Source organism: Topomyia yanbarensis, chromosome 3 (genome assembly GCF_030247195.1).
Source record: "Topomyia yanbarensis strain Yona2022 chromosome 3, ASM3024719v1, whole genome shotgun sequence".
Taxonomy (NCBI): Eukaryota; Metazoa; Arthropoda; class Insecta; order Diptera; family Culicidae; genus Topomyia; species Topomyia yanbarensis.
Window position 1 is genome coordinate 352987335 of NC_080672.1, and position 18441 is coordinate 353005775.

Here is an 18441-nt window from a genome sequence, read left to right on the forward strand (position 1 = left end):
GTTACATCATTGATAGTTGCCCTGTTTGTATTTTAGAACTCACAGATAAAGCTTCGTTTCTGGAGAAATATACTAAAAAGCTTCGATTACCGATTTCTTTCCAATTGATACTAAAAATTTATAAAAAAAAATTATTAAATTACTCATACTAGCTACAAGAAGCGCCAAAATAATGCACCCTTATAATAAATTATGATAAAAGAATGATTTCGTTTCGAAAACTACGTACTATATTTCTTTTTAGCTTTAAGACTTTATGCTATGAATATATGCTAGCAATCAGTTTGCCCAAATCAATCAAATGACTATTGACCTCTGGCATATGGGCGGATTTTTCCTTAAATCCTATAGCGTGTTGCCTGTTTTTCATAGGTATTTTTTGTCCAAATTTTTGCACGGTTTTCAATATACCACGTTTTTAACATAACGATTCCTTGCAAGTAATAGTTGATAGACCAAAAAATATTGAATCCACGAATATGAGGTTTGGTTTTTTGAACTATGCGAAATATGGTTATATTCAAAATCGTAAAAAAAATTCTAGTGCCAAATTTCGGTACGTAGCTTGAACAGTTATTTCAACGGATATCTAAGTGAAATCCCAACGATTAGAGCTGAAGAACTACTTCTACTAACACAAAGCGTATATCTAGGTCGAGACTCGACAGAACAGACTAGCTATTGGAACCAGTGATTTTCCTATTTCTTACCTCCTGATCAGGGTATATATTATTACCATCTTATTATCATATTATATAGCCAAAATGTTAACGAAACTGATTTATACCGCAAGTAATGCACTGGTACTATGAGCCAGTATGTCCAGTTGGACACCGACCAAGAAAGATCTTTGAAAATAATAAGATTAGTTATACGGTAGAATAGTATTTTGATATAAATATTTTCATACTACATAGAACGAGTTGTGTGTCATGAACATTACAACTTTATCGTTGAGTTTCAATAATTCACTATCAAAAACAATACCTTGGTACTAACATTATTTTACAGTGCGATTGCAGGGTTAGTATTGCGCCCCTACTTATCACTAAAAGTTCATACATACAATTTCCATGCTTATTATTGTTTACCAATGTAATCGACGGATTACCGAATTATTTCGAAAATCGAAGTAATTCTTGATTAAGTGTCACTATTTTGGCTTGATGGAAACCCCTTGCTGAGAGTCTTTCCTGATTGTTTTTTCACATTTATTGCCATAGAAATATATAGGATTCGCTCCAACTTTGAAAACTGTTTTCCGAGGCCCGAAGCGCCAATTCTCACCAATCGATTGAGCTCGACAAATTGGGCCAATGTCTGTATGTGTGCAAACCAGGCCCGTGCGCACGGGGGGTTCAAACCCCCCACCATGATCGTTTTGAATTACTTTTAAAAATTGATTATCTTCCTGTCCAGGAACATAAATATACTGCAAACCGTTTGGACACATAAAATGTCATTTGAGTTCAGTCACTTTAGAAACAAGTCAATGAAGAAACCAAAGACGAAACTTTGCGAGGGTGGCTGGAAAGGGATGTATTGCAAGTGGAACGGCTTCTCTGAAGGATCGGTTAACGTATTGACAAGTTTCGATATTAGCAAAAGTAGTGAGTAGATAGCAGATGTCGGTCAGAGGGCTAGCAACGGCAATTAAAAACACGAAGTTGGAGAAAATCGGGATATCGTTGTCAAGAAAAATGTTACCGCCGATGATTATTCCGTTATAGTGGCAGCGAAATGGATCGCGAAAATTGGCATCGGTATAGGGTGAAATACTGCCGCCAAGAAGTTATCAGCACCAGCAAGCAGATAAATAGGAACGACTAGCACCGAGAAGGATGAGAAACCCGGCGAAGGTGATTGTAAACAGATAAAAATCCTTATGGTCGACACCCCCGGACCGGTTCATGTCTCAACAGGGTGCGATATTTGCAGCAGACCTGAGCAGGTGAGATATATCGCGAAGGTATGACAGCAAGTAAGAAGAAAGTAGCTATGGATAAAAACATGACGATTCACACAAAACAAAATAAGCAAGAACACAATCCTTACTAAAGCAGTACTTAACAGTTGCCCCGGATGGATGAGGATTACGAGATACAAGAGGTTTAAGTTTAGTCGGTTGGCTTAACAACTACTACAAACCAATACGAATCCACCACGAGCCAGCATTTAACGCACAGTGGTCGGAAATGCCAAAAATGTCTCTAGAGGCCAAAATATTAAATATATTCATAGGGTATCTTTGGAGGAATTCTTCGTAAGAATATTCCCCAGAACCTGATAAAAATTAAATTGAGGCATGGCTTACTATGATTGAAATAGAAAAATTAACTTTTTTACTGACGAGGTAAAAAGTTGGTGTCTTCGGCAAAGTTTTAGGAATGCTCATAATGAAGAATTTTGTTGAACAATTTGAGCTTGTAGGGCTTAATGTTATCGATTTTTGAAAGCGTTTTGTAAGGCAAACCCCTTAAATTTAGCTATTTAAAATAGCTTTTTTCGCTGTAACTTTTCGTGCAAACGATGTTCCAGACAAATGTTGAGGTATTAACACCACTTAATATTGTTGAAGACTGCATGTAAAAATTAAATTATTGTTGAAAACTGCATGTAAAAATATTGTTGAACACTGCATATAAAATTTTTACCTGGAATCGGCGACACACCTCTTGTAAAAATACTCATTCGTTTTAGAGTTATTGAAGAATTTTGAATTTTTTACGCCAAGTTAAACTGCGTATAAGAGAGAAAGGTGCAAACCAAAATGAACGTGCAGGCACTATTTTCAATGTCCGGACTACGCATAATAAAGGTAAGAAGGTTTTAAGCTCATTTTGTAATGTTTTTACTTGGATATTTTTACTTACAGTCTTCAACAATATTATGTGGTTTTAATGCACCCATATTTGTCTAGAGCACGGTTTGCACGAGCCAATCAGCTAGTTGCCGAGGTCAGTTCGACGATTCCGGTAGAGCAGGGCGTCTGGTTCACTGGTTCCCCGATGACCCGCGACCGGTGGTGTCTCGTCGCGGTATACTCAGTCTAGTCCCCAGCGCCGATGGAGAATTTCCTGGCGAATTAAGTTCTCCTAATATCGATTCTTCTTTGATTTTCGCTATATTTCTATCGGGCTTACCGGTGGGGTTCCGTGGTCGGCTTAGCAATTCCAGATGGAGCGTGGCGTCCGGTTCGCTGGCGTTTCGACGACCCATACTCGATGCTCTGTTGCAGTCTACTCGACTAGTCCTCGGCGGTGAATCTAGTTTATTCCTGCGCAGTTCCCTGGTAGTGATTGTTCTCCCGAAACTGCTGCTCGATGTTCATCACGCCGTTTCCGCTATAGGGCGGTAATGATCTACATCATAACTCTGTTGACTGCGTTCCACGTCTTTGCGTCGCTGTATTATCCCATTCCTGCTGCCACGTCACAATCGAATCGATTCTCATCATCTTCCTCACGTTTCTGGCGTTTGACTAATTGTAGCACTTGATATCCTCCTTGCGTCTATTATCTCCGTCACCGACACCTCCACTTCTCCAAGTGTCTCACTCATAACCGTTGGTGACACGTCATCCGCGAAACGCACAATTTTCACTTTCCCAGGCAGCCGCAGTGTTAGGACCCCATCATACATCCCGTTCCAAAGAGTTGGACCGAGAATGGAACCCTGAGGAACGCCCGCTGCGGCTCGCATTGCCTTCTTCCCTTCGTTCGTCTCGTACAGCAGCTCTCTACTCTGGAAGCTCTTCAGGATCTGGCTTATTCTTCTGTGCAGCGCTGCGATATTGGCCTATACGAGGCTGGATGGCCCAGTGACTTCTCTAACTTTGGCAGCAACACCAGCTTCTGTATCATCCACATTTCGGGGAAATTGCCGTCATCTAAACACTTCTGCAGTAGCATACTGAACATTTCCAGATATGCCATGATCGCTGCTTTCAGCGCCATGTTTGGTATTCCACATGGACCGGGGGCTTTCTTTGATTTTAGTCGCATCGACGCTTCTTTGAGCTCGTCGTTAGTCGCTTGCCGTTCGGATGTATTTGCTCCTTCTTCTTCTGCGTACGGTGTTGGTGACCAGGTATTTGAATCGTGCTTCGGGGAGAAACCCTCAACGATTATCTTTAGCTTACCCTGGCATATTTCAGCTGATATTGACGGGGCCTTCGTCATGATGACTTAGTACGCGTCCCCCAGAGATTGGCATCTACCTCGCAGCACAGCTACTTATGGAAAAATGGCTTGCTAAGCTTGATCTACCATTTTAAAGCGTCCCTACTTACGCTCCTCTCTCTCTCCGATCCTGCTCTCTGAGCCCGCCTTCTAGCTCTAAGACAAGCAGCGTGTAGCGTACTGAGCTACTTATTTAACCAGTAAGCTGCATTTAACTTATTTTATTCACTTTTATTCACTTCATATCATGTATTTCATCTATATTTTCCAGTTCATACATTTTGTTCAGATTCTTCATTTTAATATTTTACTATTCTACTACTACTTTTTCCATTCATTAATATTAATCATTTCATCCAATTTGCTAGTTTCACATTATTTAATTTATTCCATTAATCATATAGCTTTTTCAATACTGTTTCATTTTTCATTTCAAAAATTTAATTCATTTTATACTGTTTACTTTTTCATATTTTTATTTATTTTAGTCATTTCATGCTTTTTTTATTTTATTCGTTCTATTCATTTTATTGAAATTGTTAATTTTGCTCATTTTACTTACTGTATAAATTTCGTTTGTTTTTCTACATTTGCTTAATTTATTAATTTCATCCATTTCCATGGATGCATTGAATAAAATAAATAAAATGAATAATTTATTTTATTCAATTCATCCAATTAATTTTTTTACATTCGTTTCAATCAATTAATTATTTCTATTCGTTTCATTTATATTGTTCATTTTATAAATTTATTTGATTTTAATAATTTCATTAATTTTATAAGCCTATAAAATTTATTACATTAATTAATTATATATAACAATATTAATTTTTTTCATTTAATTCATATAACTCATTAAATATTAAAGCAATATAATTAATTCCACCCATTTATTTAACTTAATTCATTTAATTGATTTAATGATTTAATGATTTTATTCATTTTACTAATTTTATTTACTTCAGTCCTTCGTTGATTTTTTGTTTTATTTATTTTATTCAACTCATCCATTTAATTAATTTCAGTCGCTTTATTTATTTTACTATTTTTATTCATTCCATTCGAATTGTTAATTTAGTAATTCTATAAATTTTTATAATTTTATTAATTTCATTCATTTAATAAGTTTCCATGCGTTTATTAATCTCATTTATTATATTTGGTTGTTTCCGTAACAGTATTAACGAGTAGACACCAAATGTCTGAGGCCATTTTGAAAACCAAGATGGTGGCTTCCGGTTTCGTGGAATTCTCTGACACCCAATCAATATGGCTAATTATGGAACGAGCTTAACGAGTTGACGCCAAGATTTGCTGACTGACTCCATTTTAAAAACCAAGCGGGCGTAGAAAGTCTTTTGCATTCAATGTATCGCGATTTTTGGAACGACTTTTTTACACGGTACGTATTCCCCTTGAAAACATATCTTAATGTAATTAATTCTGTTCGCTTAATTTATTTAATTAATTTAATAAATTTTGTTCATATAATAATTTGTATTTATTTAATGCATTCATTTCATTTTAATCGTTTTATTCATTCCAATTATTTCTTTTTCAGTTCGTGCATAATATTCTGTTTCTTCATTTTATTAATGTCATCAATTATGTTCAGTCTTTTCTTTTATTCATTTTATGCAATTTGTCAATTTTAATAAATTTATTCAATTTTATTAATTTTATATTTTTTTTAGCTTTTTTAATAAGTTAAACTAATTTGATTAATCTATTTGAATTATTTGATTTAGATTAGTCATTCATCTCATTTCATGAACTTGATAACTTTTTTTCGATTTTCTTTGATTCATTATTTTTTTTAAATTTCAATCGTTTTATTGATCTTTTATAATTTATTCAGTTTATTGGAGGTTTTATTCGTTCAGGACTAAAAGCTGTGTTCAGTTTATGCATTTTATTCTGCTTCTTCATTTTTTCACTTACTTACTTCATTTTATTACTATTATTAATTATGTTCAATCATTTCTTTTATACATTTTATCCAATTTGACTCAATCTTATCAATTTTATTAATTTTGTAACTTTTTTTAACTTTTCTAGTTTTTCCTTTAATAAGTTAACTTGATTTAATTTATCCATTTGAATAATTTGATTTAAATTAATCATTCTACTCAAATTATGAACTTTTATGAAATTATATTTCGATTATATTTGCTTTATTTTTTTAAATTTCATTCGTTTTATTGATTTTCTATAATATATTCAGTTTATTTGAGGTTTTATTTGTGCAGGACTAAAAACTGTGCCAAACTCAGCTCTAGTTGGGTGATTACTTCGCATGAGTTCTGTAAACTAATGAATAATCGAACAGTGATATATATAAGAAATGTCTCATCACACTGTTAGGTGGATTAAGTCGGTTTTTTGAATTTTTCAACTACAATTAGGCGGTGCAATGAATTCGTCTGAATAATTCTTTCACAGAAACCTACGTCCTGAATCTACCCAGTAAGAATAACAATAATGCAAAAATCCCTTGCAAAGTACTCTGGTATTGTGCAAAAATACAAGCAGCACCCTTGCAATCAATGTAGGAAGCATTCTTACATGATATGCAAGAAGCTTTCTTGTAGGTAATGCAAGAAAATAATAACTACAAGGCTCTTGACACACGAACTGTTGACGTTCAACTACACTACCAATGGAAATATATTCTGATTATATTTCATTTCTGAGTATATTTGCATTAAAAATAAATGAAACATTTGGGACGGGCATAGTGTAGTTGGTAAATCGATTGCCTTGTACGTAGCTCACCTTGATTCGATTCCTAACCCTACACCTCGGATTAGAGATTTTTCCAAAAGAGATGCCTTTAACTCGATCTCTGGACCTGTTTTCAATCAGCATGGATCAATCTCAATCATCATTCGCACAGTGACTCTCGGAACGAAAAGACATTTTTTCTCAAATTCGTGAATTGCAACGCTGTAAAGCAAAGCTAGGTATTCCGCTTTTAAGGTTATCTCCGTCTCTTCGTCGTTTTGAAAATTTTACTTCCTTTATGTGAGCGCAGTAAACCGTTAATCGACCAGCAGAGCAGTAGCAGTGTTTCTCATTTTGTGAGCTGTCCGAATACAGATATAAAAAAGTATCGCTATTATGATACCTTCTCCTTCTTGGTTGACCTACGGACTCTTTAGCTAAGGTGGGTGCTTTGGAAGGTTGCACCTACGAAAGAGTAATCTGCTTCAATGAATTTTTCAATATCTCTCGTCAGAAGACGCTAAAAATTTGCAGACATCGTGAAGTAATTGACAGATAGGACGGTGGCTACATTCTATCATCCCAAAGGAATGTATGTGGGCCGGGATTCCATTTGTGTGATGTGAAGCTCATCTTCGACGTATTAGGTTCGCGAATAGCGGACTCTGTGCTTGGAGCGACGGTTATCACGATAACGATCATATTGTCTGGGCATGCACCGAGTATTGTTCTAACAGATCTGAACTATTGGATTCCCTTCGGGCCCGAGGAAGATCGTACAATGTCACGGTTCTGGATGTACCGGCAAGCCGAGATCTCCTCTATACATCGCTCGTATATACCTTCCCAAATATCATCAACATACAGATTTAACTACTCCTCTAATTTTCTTGTCATTCTCAGAAATGCCATCTTCGGCGTGCACCGGTTTGAGGCGACTTTACGGTGACACGAAACATCCCTGTTGAAACTTTTATGAAACCTTGTCACCAATGTCTCGTAGAGGAAACTTAAGGAACTTGGGCTTCCGACATATGGTTTTACCGATGATCATCATATAATGGTCTCCTGAATTTGCATTACAATACTTTTTAATTTGAGGCAGCAAGCATTACATCTTGTCCAGCAATCGTGTCTTTATGTTGGACGATCAGTTAATCCAAATAAAACATCAATAGTGCTTTTTACGAAACGAAGGATTACAGCCGGAGCTCGTGCGATGCTGTTCTTTGACTCTGAAATTATTTTTGCCGATCAATTTATGTATGTGGGAGTAATTCTTGACTCAAAACTTAATTGGACAGCTCAGATCGTTTTTAAAATCAAGAAAGCTTACATGGCCTTCAACCAATGTAGACGGGCTTTCGGCACACCACAGTCTTGTTCCCCAAATGGTTACTTGGGATGAATATATACTTACTCCCAGTGAACCTGCACTTACATGTAGTTTTCCTTATTAAAACTCTAAATGTGGTGTCTGGTTGGATGGAGCAACAACTTAAAGAAAACACAGTTTGTTATACTGACAGTTCTCTGTTGGAGGCCCGAGCCGGTGCTGGTGTCTATTGTCGTAGATTGGACCAATTCCATTAGCTTGATAGAGGCTGTACCGTATTCCAAGCAGAAATCTTTGCAATTCTGTAGGGCGTATAAATGGTAATTTTTTTGTGCTGTGAGCCTACCCTAAAAGTACATAGTTCGACAGATTCGAGATAGCAATTAGTAATCGCATGTCGAACTCAAATCGAATAACTTAGCTTTTCAAATGATATCTACCTTCTATGGGTACGAATTGGCTAGAGCGTGCGCTTCGTCTGACTTCGTTGGTCCAGAACCAGTTTCACTGTCGATAAGTTGGATAAAGCACAAAATTCGCACTTGGGCTGTATCCGAACAGGCCAACCATTTGCGTAGCTTAGAAACTTGCATTCAAACAAAAACTTTTCTGCAGGATGTGAGTCCGAAATTGTCACAGAATTTGTTGCATTTTTTCAAGCACAATTACAATATTCTAGTCAGAACACTGACTGCATATTGCAAACTCAATTATCACATGGCTACTATTCAGCGTGCTGAGTATTATTCGTGTGATCTTTGTGAATCCGATTACGGAATATCATATCATTTGATATGTAACTGCCCTGCAGTAATGCAATTGCTTATCCGGATTTTTAGTTCTCCATACACAGATAAACATGTGTGTATGGAATTAAAACCAAGAGGGTGAATGTTTTGACGTTTCTTTGAAAAAGTAGTGAAGCCAACATAAGCTGGCTTCCTGGCTCGGCTAGTTGCCAAAAATGACAGCGAACGCGCTTTAAGCAACGTTCACATCGCTGGGAGCCAATTTTGTTAACAGGACGTGAAACTTATCGAATGCAAAAAAACTTCATTTTGATGTGATAAAAGTGTTCGGATTTTGTGTAGAAGAAGCGATGCAACAAAAAGCGTGATTTCTCATATATTGTTATCAATTACTTGTTTTGAATCCAACTTTTAAACAGTATTGTACAGTTCATGTGAACAGACCTTGAACATTTGAAGCGTAGCTAGCGCTACTGGCATTTGGTGGAAGCTTCGGGCAACAAACAGTTTTCACGGGGCTGATTAAAACTCAAAGATAGGCTATTGTTCCCAACCCAGTGTGGTAAAGACCTATAGGTTTTATTCCTTCGGGAGCGAAGAATCGAGACTGTTACTGTTTTGTGTTCACCTCCCTTTCCCTTCCCGTTAGGAAAAAGATGAAACGACATGGCAAGTCACAAATCTCTGAATAACATGGGGAACGCACCATTCGAACCAATATATTATTATTATGATTCCTTAACATTCAACCTATAGGGGAGAGTGAGGACACTTGATCATTGGGGATATTTGATTTCCTTGTCATATCTCATAATCTATACGCATTAAGTTATCACAATATTAAAAGATTTTATTTGGTCGCTTATGATGTTTAAAAAAACAATCTGAAAAACATTTGGTTTGGAAAAGTTATATAATATTTTAGAAAATATGTGTTCAAATCCGCCACGAAGATCTTTTTACAAATTTTTTGAACGTTTGTATGTGATTATCGAAGTAATTATATTTGAATATTTTCAAATAAGATTACTTTCTAAGGGCTTTTATCTAGGAAAACACGTTCTTTCGAATAAAAAGTTTTACAACACATAGAAAAAAATTTAAATTTGGTTCACCTCATGCAACAGGTATCTTTGATCCCTGTAACACTGGATACTCTTGATCCCTATCATTAGTTCTCTCAAACACTTTCGAAATGTATAGAAATAGAAAAACATCATTTCATGTATCTGGCACCATCAATTGATCTAAAAATTTTTTTCGCTGACAAATATGGTATAAGTTATTGAAGATTGGAAAAGCAAGTTAAACAGCACTGATTTGTTTTTACAAAAACCTCGCTTTGACATGATTTTCAAAACTGTTCATATTACTAACAGGATATAGTATTCGGATTTAAACATTATTCATAACTCTTACAATACGAATTGACTACAAGCTGGTGAACTTGGCAATTAAAATTTTTATTTCATTGAAAAGCTATGAGAAAAAAAGAAAAGTGGGATCAAGCGCACCCACTCTCCCCTACAAATTATTAACTTAATAATAATAACAAAACTAAATTACAGATGGGCTAACTCTTGTTGGCTATCTCATAACTTTTTTAAAAATAGCCTCTATATTTCTTTGTTCGTTTTGAGCTCGGTTTTGAGTCACTTTACAATGTTCAGCCTAGCATGTGTCCAGCAAGCCACCTGAATCCAAACTGCTCGGGATAAGGCCATAGGTTGCCGAACTGAAATGTCACAGCAGCGGCATACCATAAATTCACAAATCATGCAGTAATTCCGCAGCTGTGTTTATGTTTATCCTTTGGAACCGTTCGAAAACTCCCTCAATCCAGGAAATGCACTTAACCAAATGGCTATAACTGGAACCCTCCACCATCACGAACTGGCAAAACTAATGCTCAGCTCAGCATGCAATAATTACCGTATTATTGCGATAATTGTTGATTTTTAGCAAAAGGATTAATTAATATTTATTAGAAGGAAAGCCTACGCCAAACGCCCGGAGAGCAGAGTTAGTTGTTCGAGGGTGGCTGCGACCCGTCCGTGCGGAATATTTATGAACAAAGTACCACGCAGTCTATTGTTATTCCCATGATCGACAGAGTGAGCCTCTCCCTCTCTTTCTCACACACACGCTCTTTGCGAATCGCGCAGTGTGAAGTGCCTTATGAGGCTTTTGTTGTGATGAAACTGATGACGGCGGTGACGACGACGACGACAACGACGCGGGCTTTCGCTTGCATATTTTGTTTCTGGAACGCGAAACGAGTTAATTGGTTGATTGCAGGGTCTTTGTTTCATCATAGTGTAACCGCCCCAACCCTCGCCGCGACCCTTCCGCCGCTGCTGCTGCTGCTGCTGCTGCTGTTGTCGTCGTCTGCCACCACCATGCCAAAAGTTGAGCTCTAGTTGAGTACATTTTCATTAGGCGTTGTTTTTTATGCTCGATGCAGTTTAATTTCGGTCTTTCATTGCGCGAGTCTCGCGTTTCCCCCTGGAGCGCTCCCTAATTAATTGGCGAGGAAATTAACGCTTCTGATGGATGGATGGAGGGATGTAAATTTGAATATGTGCCACTGCACCAGTATCGAAGCAATATGCAAAGAGCGGTACCGAGCGCTCGTTGCGTTGGCGAGTGATTATGGGCGTTAATCTTTCGCTTTTTTTTTCTATTTCTAGTTTGTACTTAATGGTTCCTACGGTTTGTATAGGAGTCTGATGGAACAGAATCTAATTGAAGGTATGGCTCGTGGGAAGTTAGGGCTTTAAAAATGAGAAAGTACTTCAAACAATATATCGATATAATCAACATAGTCATAAAGTTTGACATTAATGATAGTGTTGTAAACTAAATGGCATTTAATAATCAATAATACGCAAATGTTGAATGCACTTGTTAGCAGTAGGGTTCGTCGCGGTTGCGGTAATTACCGCAACCGCGCGGTATTTACCGCACCCGCACCGCAAAATCTGCGGTGCGGTAAGACAATTTTTCCCGCGGATGCGGTGCGGGAAAGAGCTTTTACCGCGCGGTTTTACCGCAACCGCACTGCTAAAAAAAATAAATAAAGTGATAATTTCGGTTATTCTAAATTGATAAACGGACTGCTATTACGAAAGAAAATCTAGCTGTGTCCGAAATATTTTGACGCTATTATTTTTACGCCATATTTTGGACACTAGTTATTTTATACTTCTAAGTAAGACTTCACAAACTAACCAGGTCAAATACATAAAATGCAAGATCCAAATACGGACAAAATTATTAGATCATTTAAAAACAATAAATTTTTACTCTTAAATTCAATTTAAAAGTGCATCACTTCTTCCGATTTCTGTTGGAAATCGTTGAATTATGAATCGTTTCCGATATCAATTTTCCCCGAATGAGCAGCCGCTGTTGCTGAAAGAAGATTTCGCTAGAGTTTCGGAAGGAAAATACAACGGCGCGTGTGCTGGAGGGTTAAGACAATTTTGTATCTTTTTTGAAACTATTTTTGCCAAATACCACATCGGTTGACTCCCGTCCACTTTAATTGAAGTTTTTGCCATTGGCTCTTTGAGAAAATATTATAGGAAAATACATTAAATGCTAGAACTTTCTAGAACTAGCCTTTAGAAAATTACACTTCATATATTTTTAAAGGGAGCCATCTTAGTTTCTGAATGAAAATACATATGTTTCTTGATAAATGCGGAAGTTAGAGTTTTGGGATATTTTGTCCATAAAACCCCCTATTTTTAATAACATTTCTGCTGTATGTTACAAATCATACATTTTTAGCAGTTTTTATAATGTTCAATAATTCTGTACCAGTTGAGACCGGACTCCTGATTAGATGTAATGTATAGAGCAATTTTTTTCGTCAAATATGGCGTCGTTCTTATTGATGAAATACAATGTTTTTATTTCACTGTATTGGAATATATGCGCTACTATATAGAAGCACTGGTATTTCGACTTTAAATTTTTTTGTTGAAATTCCTTTAAGAATGAAAAGTGGTTTTTATTACGTAAATGCGAAAATCATCCATTTAATGTTCATATGTCAAACACATTGAAAATATGACAATTTAAAGAAAAAAATACTTCATTTCTTATTACATTTTTATTACATTTTCATTACATTTTTTCAATTAACTGGAGGGTTGCTAAAATAAAAGTTTTCCTATTATTGCAGCACAACGTTTTTGAATGTATTATGCTTGTATTTTAAATTTACTGAGTTTTATTAATAGAAAATGCAAAAGTTGATTTTTTCTTAAACATTACATTCTGATGAGTCTCTTAAAGTTAAATTTCGTGTAAATAAGAATAACATTTTATTATATATGGTTATACAAATGAACAATTTTTCAACACAATTTTTAAAAATATAAAAAATTTACCGCATTTACCGCATTACCGCGCGGTGCGGTGCGGTAAATAAAGTGCGGTTGCGGTAAGCGGTGCGGTTTTGATATTTTTTTGCGGTTGCGGTGCGGACAATCCATTTACCGCCCACATCCGCACCGCGACGAACCCTAGTTAGCAGTTCAAATATTATAAAAATGGAAAGTTTTAGACTTCCATCAGGTACTTTGATATATGTACAGATCAGACTCGATTATCCGGATATTTCGATAAAAAAATCAGTTTCAAATCGAATCCGAGGATAACAGTGCTAATTCGATCATTACCAGTGCCGTCTTGTGGCTCCTATCATTGAACAGGTGAAAACAAATGTAGAGTAGAATGGATCTCCATTTAACTTTCAAATTTGAATCAAGTAGAGCAACAATTAAATTTATATGCGAAAAATCATCGAAACATGCGGAGAAAAACATGGTTTCGGATTCCACCACCAGGTTTCATTATACATGTAAGATGATCTGAGTTAATCCAAAAAAGTTATTGGCAAGGACGTCATGCGCATGATTTCCAGCAAAATCAATATCCTGAGCACCCTTAGCACACCTCAAATTATTCTTTAAACCTTAAAAAGACAAGCTAAATTTGGCATTTTATCAGTGAGAGAATTAAAAACTCGAAAACGCTCGATCATTTTTATTTCTAATTAGCAATTCATTAAAAGTGGAGAGTTGTAATCTGAGGCCCGACGTCTGAGACTCTTTGCCGTTTTGAGGGTTAATATAATTGTGGTTTGATGTTGGCGTTGATGCCGCTGGGTGATGCACTGGATTCGACGATCGTTGGATGCTACCAATTTCTGTCCTCTATGAGCAACTCATGTTGTTCATGAATACAATTCTGACATTATTGGTGTAAATTTTTAAATTTCGTAGCGCTGATAAGGGCTATTTAGTTAGTTAAAGAAAATAGTCTCCGGATTGGAATTATTTCGTCGAATTTTTCCCAGCAAGTTACACGGAGCTGTACAAACTAAATAATGCAGACAGTCCACGGAGGCGGCCGCATACTAATAATTATCTTTTCTCTATCTAAACTTATAATTCTTTCCGTTCAAGACTGGCGGCTCGATGCATGAAATTAGCGGGTACCAACCATGAACGAGCTTCGGTTCAAGGTTCTATTTTCGTGTACGTGTATGTGTGTGTGATTTGTTTTTAGAGAGCAGTAAAAAAAATTTCAAGAAAACCCTGAGACCTGAGGGAAAATGTACGAAAACCCCAATGTCTCAGGGAACGGGTTTGGCCTGCCATCACCCGACCCGCTAAAAAATCACTGCTCTTGCCCAGAACCTGATTCCTCCCCGGTACTACCTTACGGCATTACTTCGGGGAGGGGTTTTTATGTGCATAGCACACACTCTTATTCAACTACTTACTAGTTCGTTTCTTCCGCAGGGTTACGGCACCACTCCTCGACACACCACCAATTCTCCATCATCCACACAGACTGACAATTTCTGCATGGCAGTCGGAAAGCTGGATGTGAGTCGAGACTTAATGCTCCTCCCCTACGAAGACAATCTGGGTGGCAAACATCAGACTGTCTAATTCACCGAGCCCTTCGGCTCCCTTGTGCCAGTTAGCACCGCATCTTCCTTCTCGCATTATTCAGCGCCGTTTACTCGTTGAGCAACAGACTTGTTCGCGAACTACTCGGTCTAGTCCCCGACGATGGACCTAGCCTACTCCGACGGGGAATTCCCCGGCGAGAGAAGTTCTCCCGCAACCGAGCGGTAGATTTCCGCCGATACCGTTGTTCGTTTCCGTGAGCCATTTAGCTCCCCGCTTCGTCCCGATCTACTCGATCTAGTTCTACTCAACTGGTCCCCGTCGGTGAACCTAGTCTACACCATGGTCGATCCGGCGATTTTAGTTGGAGTGTAACTTCCAGTTTATCGGAGCTTCGAAGGCTCGAAGCCGTGTACTGCTACGTTGATGGTCGTTGCTCCTCTCGCCAGCTTCGTTGCAACGCTGACATGATTTGAACGACTGTTCTGTTCACCGCGTCCCATTATTCCGCGCACATTCTTTGGACAATATTGTTCATATTAACGTCTTCACCGAAAATAGTTCTCATCTCGTTTTGCTCGTGCTCGAATCGCGGACATTCGGGGACCACATTTCTCAGGCGTCTCCTCTGCATCACCGCACGCGATGCAGAACGGCGAACTCACGTGGCCGAACCTGTTCAGATACTTTTTGAAACAGCCGTGACCAGACAAGAACTGCGTCATGTGGAAGTTCACCTCCCCGTGCGCTCTGTTCATCCAGACCGACAAGCGTGGAATTAGTCGATGGGTCCATCTACCGTTAACAGCGTTATCCCACTGATGCTACCACTTGATTAAGGTGTCAGCTCGGACTCGTTTACGGACTCCTCTCGTGCCTCGATCCCTATAACACTCGCTATCTTCTTCGAGTAGGAGGTTTATGGGAATCGTTCCACCTATCACGTAGACTGCCTCTGACGAGATAGTTCTATACGCGCTAGACACCCGCATGACCATCAGCCTAAACGTGCTGTTCAGCCAAGATGTGTTCCTCTTCGTCTGCAGTGCCGTCACCCGAGCAGGCCCTGCATGTCTGAGCACCGATGTGGAAACACTCGCCAGTAGTCGCTTTTTATTGCTGCTGATCGCCGAATTGTTGGGTATGATCCGAGATAGTGCCGAAATCACTTTTACGGTCTTCCCGCATGCATGGTCGATGTGGCTATTAAAGCTTAGCCGGTCGTCTATCATCACTCCCAGTTGTTTAGCTTCCCGCTTTGAGTCGATGATACAATCTCTGACCGTTGTACACTGTATTCCAGATAGTTGGACCGAGAATGGAACCTTGTGGAACGCCCGCTGTTACAGTTACACTTCTTTTTGCGGCGTCAGTTTCGTAGATCAGTTGCCGATTCTGGAAGTAGCTCCTCAGGATCCTACAGAGGTACTCAAGAACTTTCAGTCTGTGCAGCGAATCGCCGATTGCAGCCCAGCTAGCACTGTTGAAGGCATTTTTTACGTCCAGTGTAACCACTCCGCAGTAGCGGTTTCCTCTTCTCTTTTGCTTCTGTGCAGCCTCCATAGTTTCCATGACCATTCGTATGGCGTCCACAGTGGATCTACCTTTCCGGAAACCGAACTGCATATTGGATAGCCCATTCTCTCCCTCTGTGTATGTTGTAAGCCTGTTAAGGATTACTATTTCAAGCACTTTGCCAACCGTATCCAACAGGCATATCGGTCTGTATGCTGAAGGATCTCCAGGGGGCTTGCCTTCGGCAACAGCATCAACTTTTGTCGCTTCCAGATGTCGGGAAAGTCACCATTGTCGATGCACTTTTGCAACGCAGTCCTAAACATATCAGGGTTCGATAGGATTGCTGTTTTCACAGCCACGTAGGGGATACCGTCTGGTCCCGGGGCTTTTTTGGTTCTCAAGGCTTTTTCCACCACCATCAGCTCCTCGTTGGTTATCCGAGCTTCTTCTTCGTAGTCATACTGCGTCCCGTATGGCATGGGCGGCCAGGCGGTCGGTTCATGCTACGGGAATAGTGCTTCTACGATGGCTCTCATCCTCTCCGGGCACCTATCCGGTGGCACTACCGGTCCTCTTATCTTCGCCATGGCAACTCGATAGACGTCGCCCCACGGGTTCGAATTGGCGTTGCTATAAAGCTCTTCTAGGCAGGCTTTCTTGCTGAGCTTGATTTCCTTGGTAAGTGCGGCTCTTGCCGCCTTATACGCTGGTCTTAGAGCATCTCTTTCCGCGACGTTTCGGGCTCTCTGCATCTTCCTCCGGGCTCGGTGGCAGCATGCACGGCAATCGCCGAATTCCACCAGAAGGCTGGGCGGCGAGTGTACCTAGGTTTACCTTCTCTTGGCATGGTTGCATCGCACGCTCTTGATAATGCCGTTGTCACTTCATCTGCACTGAAGTCAATATGATTGCACTCACGCCTCAATGCTTCGACGAAAACTCCCTTGTCGAACTTCGTTGTTTTCCACCTCCGCTCGTTTGATTGGATCATGCGCGCTTCGTACTGTCTACTGTATCCGATAGTGTACCGAATCGCTTGGTGGTCGCTGTGGGTATACCCCTCGCACTCTCTCCAATTTAAACTGCCAACCAGCCCTGGACTGCAGAAGGTAACGTCAATAACTGAATGTCGACCGTCGCGGCGGAAGGTGCTGGTTGTACCATCGTTTGCAACATATATGTTCAGCTTTGCAAAGGCCTCGAGTAGACTACTCCCCCTTGAGTTAGTGAATCGGCTGCCCCAGTCTACTGCTCAAGCGTTGAAGTCCCCGTTTATAACGACAGGTCTCCGATCGATGAGCTGCTCTGTCAGCTTGTCGAGCATTTCTGTGAATCGATCGGTCGTCCACCGCGGGGGTGCATAGCTGATTTTGCGTTATCTGCTATCCAGTTTCCATCGCAGGCCGGGATACGGTAAGGCTCCGAGATGATAGCAATATCGCATTTAGACTCCGCTACAGATTGCCGCAGCAAGTGTTGTGCGTTGTCGCAGTGATTGAGGTTGATTTGCGTTACCTCCACTGTGATTTTGTTGCAGTCGCCTGTTTAAAGGCCGGACATCGTGGGCCTGCTGTAACGTGTTTGTTACCTTCTTCGGTTGCACAGATCAGACATCTCGGAGCCTGCCGGCAGTCTTTTGCCATGTGGCCTTCTTCCCCGCACCTTCTGCATAATTTGCTCCTGACAGGTCCACTGCAATTTCTCGCCAGGTGGCCGAACTCTTGACACTTGAAGCACACTTCCGGTCGCTGGGAGCCGCTTAATGGACATACCGACCAGCCAACTTTGAACTTCCCAATTTTAAGTGCCTTGTTTGCTGCTTCGACTGGAAGCCTAACCGAAGCCGCTTGCGTGGCGAAAGGTCCCTTCCTCATTCGGATCATCATCTGCACTTCTCTAAGTTCGCACTGTTTTTCCAGAGCTTCCCTTAGCTGTGTGTGTGTGATATTCCAACCATCGGAAATGAAAATATTGGACTCTGATGGCAGCACGTAATG

General features: G+C 39.5%; 1 protein-coding gene across 1 annotated transcript; it reads right to left on the reverse strand.

Annotated features, from left to right (window-relative positions):
• Nucleotides 1–15750: 15750 nt before the first annotated feature.
• Nucleotides 15751–16489, reverse strand: LOC131688183 (uncharacterized). Its single transcript, XM_058972351.1, has 2 exons — nt 16280–16489; nt 15751–16218 (listed from the first exon to the last, which is right to left on the reverse strand). The coding sequence occupies exons 1-2, from the start codon at nt 16487–16489 to the stop codon at nt 15751–15753; spliced, it is 678 nt and encodes a 225-aa protein (XP_058828334.1).
• Between the last annotated feature and the right edge of the window lie 1952 nt (nt 16490–18441).

What these genes read in the sequence shown, in the direction of transcription:
- LOC131688183 (XM_058972351.1), bottom strand. Translation starts at nt 16,489, where the DNA reads ATGGAGGCTGCACAGAAGCAAAAGAGAAGAGGAAACCGCTACTGCGGA. An exon ending in CTGACGCCGCAAAAAGAAGT is followed by an intron (nt 16,219 to 16,279) that starts GTAACTGTAACA and finishes TCTGGAATACAG; the next exon opens with TGTACAACGGTCAGAGATTG.